The following is a 629-nucleotide window of genomic DNA, read 5'->3' as shown; positions in this document are numbered from 1 at the left end:
TGTGCGTGGTGGGCGAGCGGTGGTGCACGTTGAGGACGCAGACGCTGGTGACGATGGAGAAGGTCACCAGCACCATGGTGAACATGAGGTACTTGCCCACCAGCGGCACATCCAGCGAGGTGGGCGGCACGATCTTGGAGATGAGCAGCAGGAAGACGGTGAGGGCGAGCAGGACAGAGATGCAGAGCGTCATCTTCTCGCCGCAGTCGGATGGCAGGTAGAAGACAAGGATGGCCAGGGAGGTGATGAGGATGCAGGGGATGATGAGGTTGATGGTATAGAAGAGTGGCTTGCGCCGGATGATGAAGTCGTAGGTGATGTCCACATAGGTGGAGTCGTCAGGGTTCTCATTGCGCCGTCCCGGGAGCGCCACGATGTCCCACTCGCCGCTGGGCGTGAAGTCATCCAGGCTGGCCACCTCGCTCTTCAGCACCAGGTCGATCTCAGTGCGGTCGTAGGTCCAGGAGCGGAACTTCATGGTGCAGTTCTGCTGGTCGAAGGGGAAATGCTTCACCTCAATCTTGCACGCGCTCTTGTAGATGGCCGGCGGCAGCCAGAAGATGCTGCCATCGTAGGAGATCACCGCGTTGGAGGAGAAGGAGACCTCGTACATCCCATCGGCACTGGGG

The 629-nt window shown here is 59.9% G+C and overlaps 1 protein-coding gene across 1 annotated transcript in view; it reads right to left on the bottom strand.

Annotated features, from left to right (window-relative positions):
* The window catches only part of LOC103920520 (neuronal acetylcholine receptor subunit beta-2-like), a 3,962-nt gene extending 3,346 nt beyond the window's left edge, over positions 1-616 (bottom strand). The window contains exon 1 of the mRNA XM_009328267.1: positions 6-616. Coding sequence (XP_009326542.1) covers positions 6-613 — 608 coding nt within the window. The 5' untranslated portion in view covers positions 614-616. The remainder of the gene's footprint in view (positions 1-5) is intronic.
* Positions 617-629: the final 13 nt, after the last annotated feature.

Source organism: Pygoscelis adeliae, unplaced genomic scaffold (assembly GCF_000699105.1).
Source record: "Pygoscelis adeliae isolate BGI_AS28 unplaced genomic scaffold, ASM69910v1 Scaffold867, whole genome shotgun sequence".
NCBI classification, from domain to species: Eukaryota; Metazoa; Chordata; class Aves; order Sphenisciformes; family Spheniscidae; genus Pygoscelis; species Pygoscelis adeliae.
The sequence above is the reverse complement of the archived record's forward strand: the minus strand, read 5'-3'. Positions and strand labels throughout refer to the sequence as shown.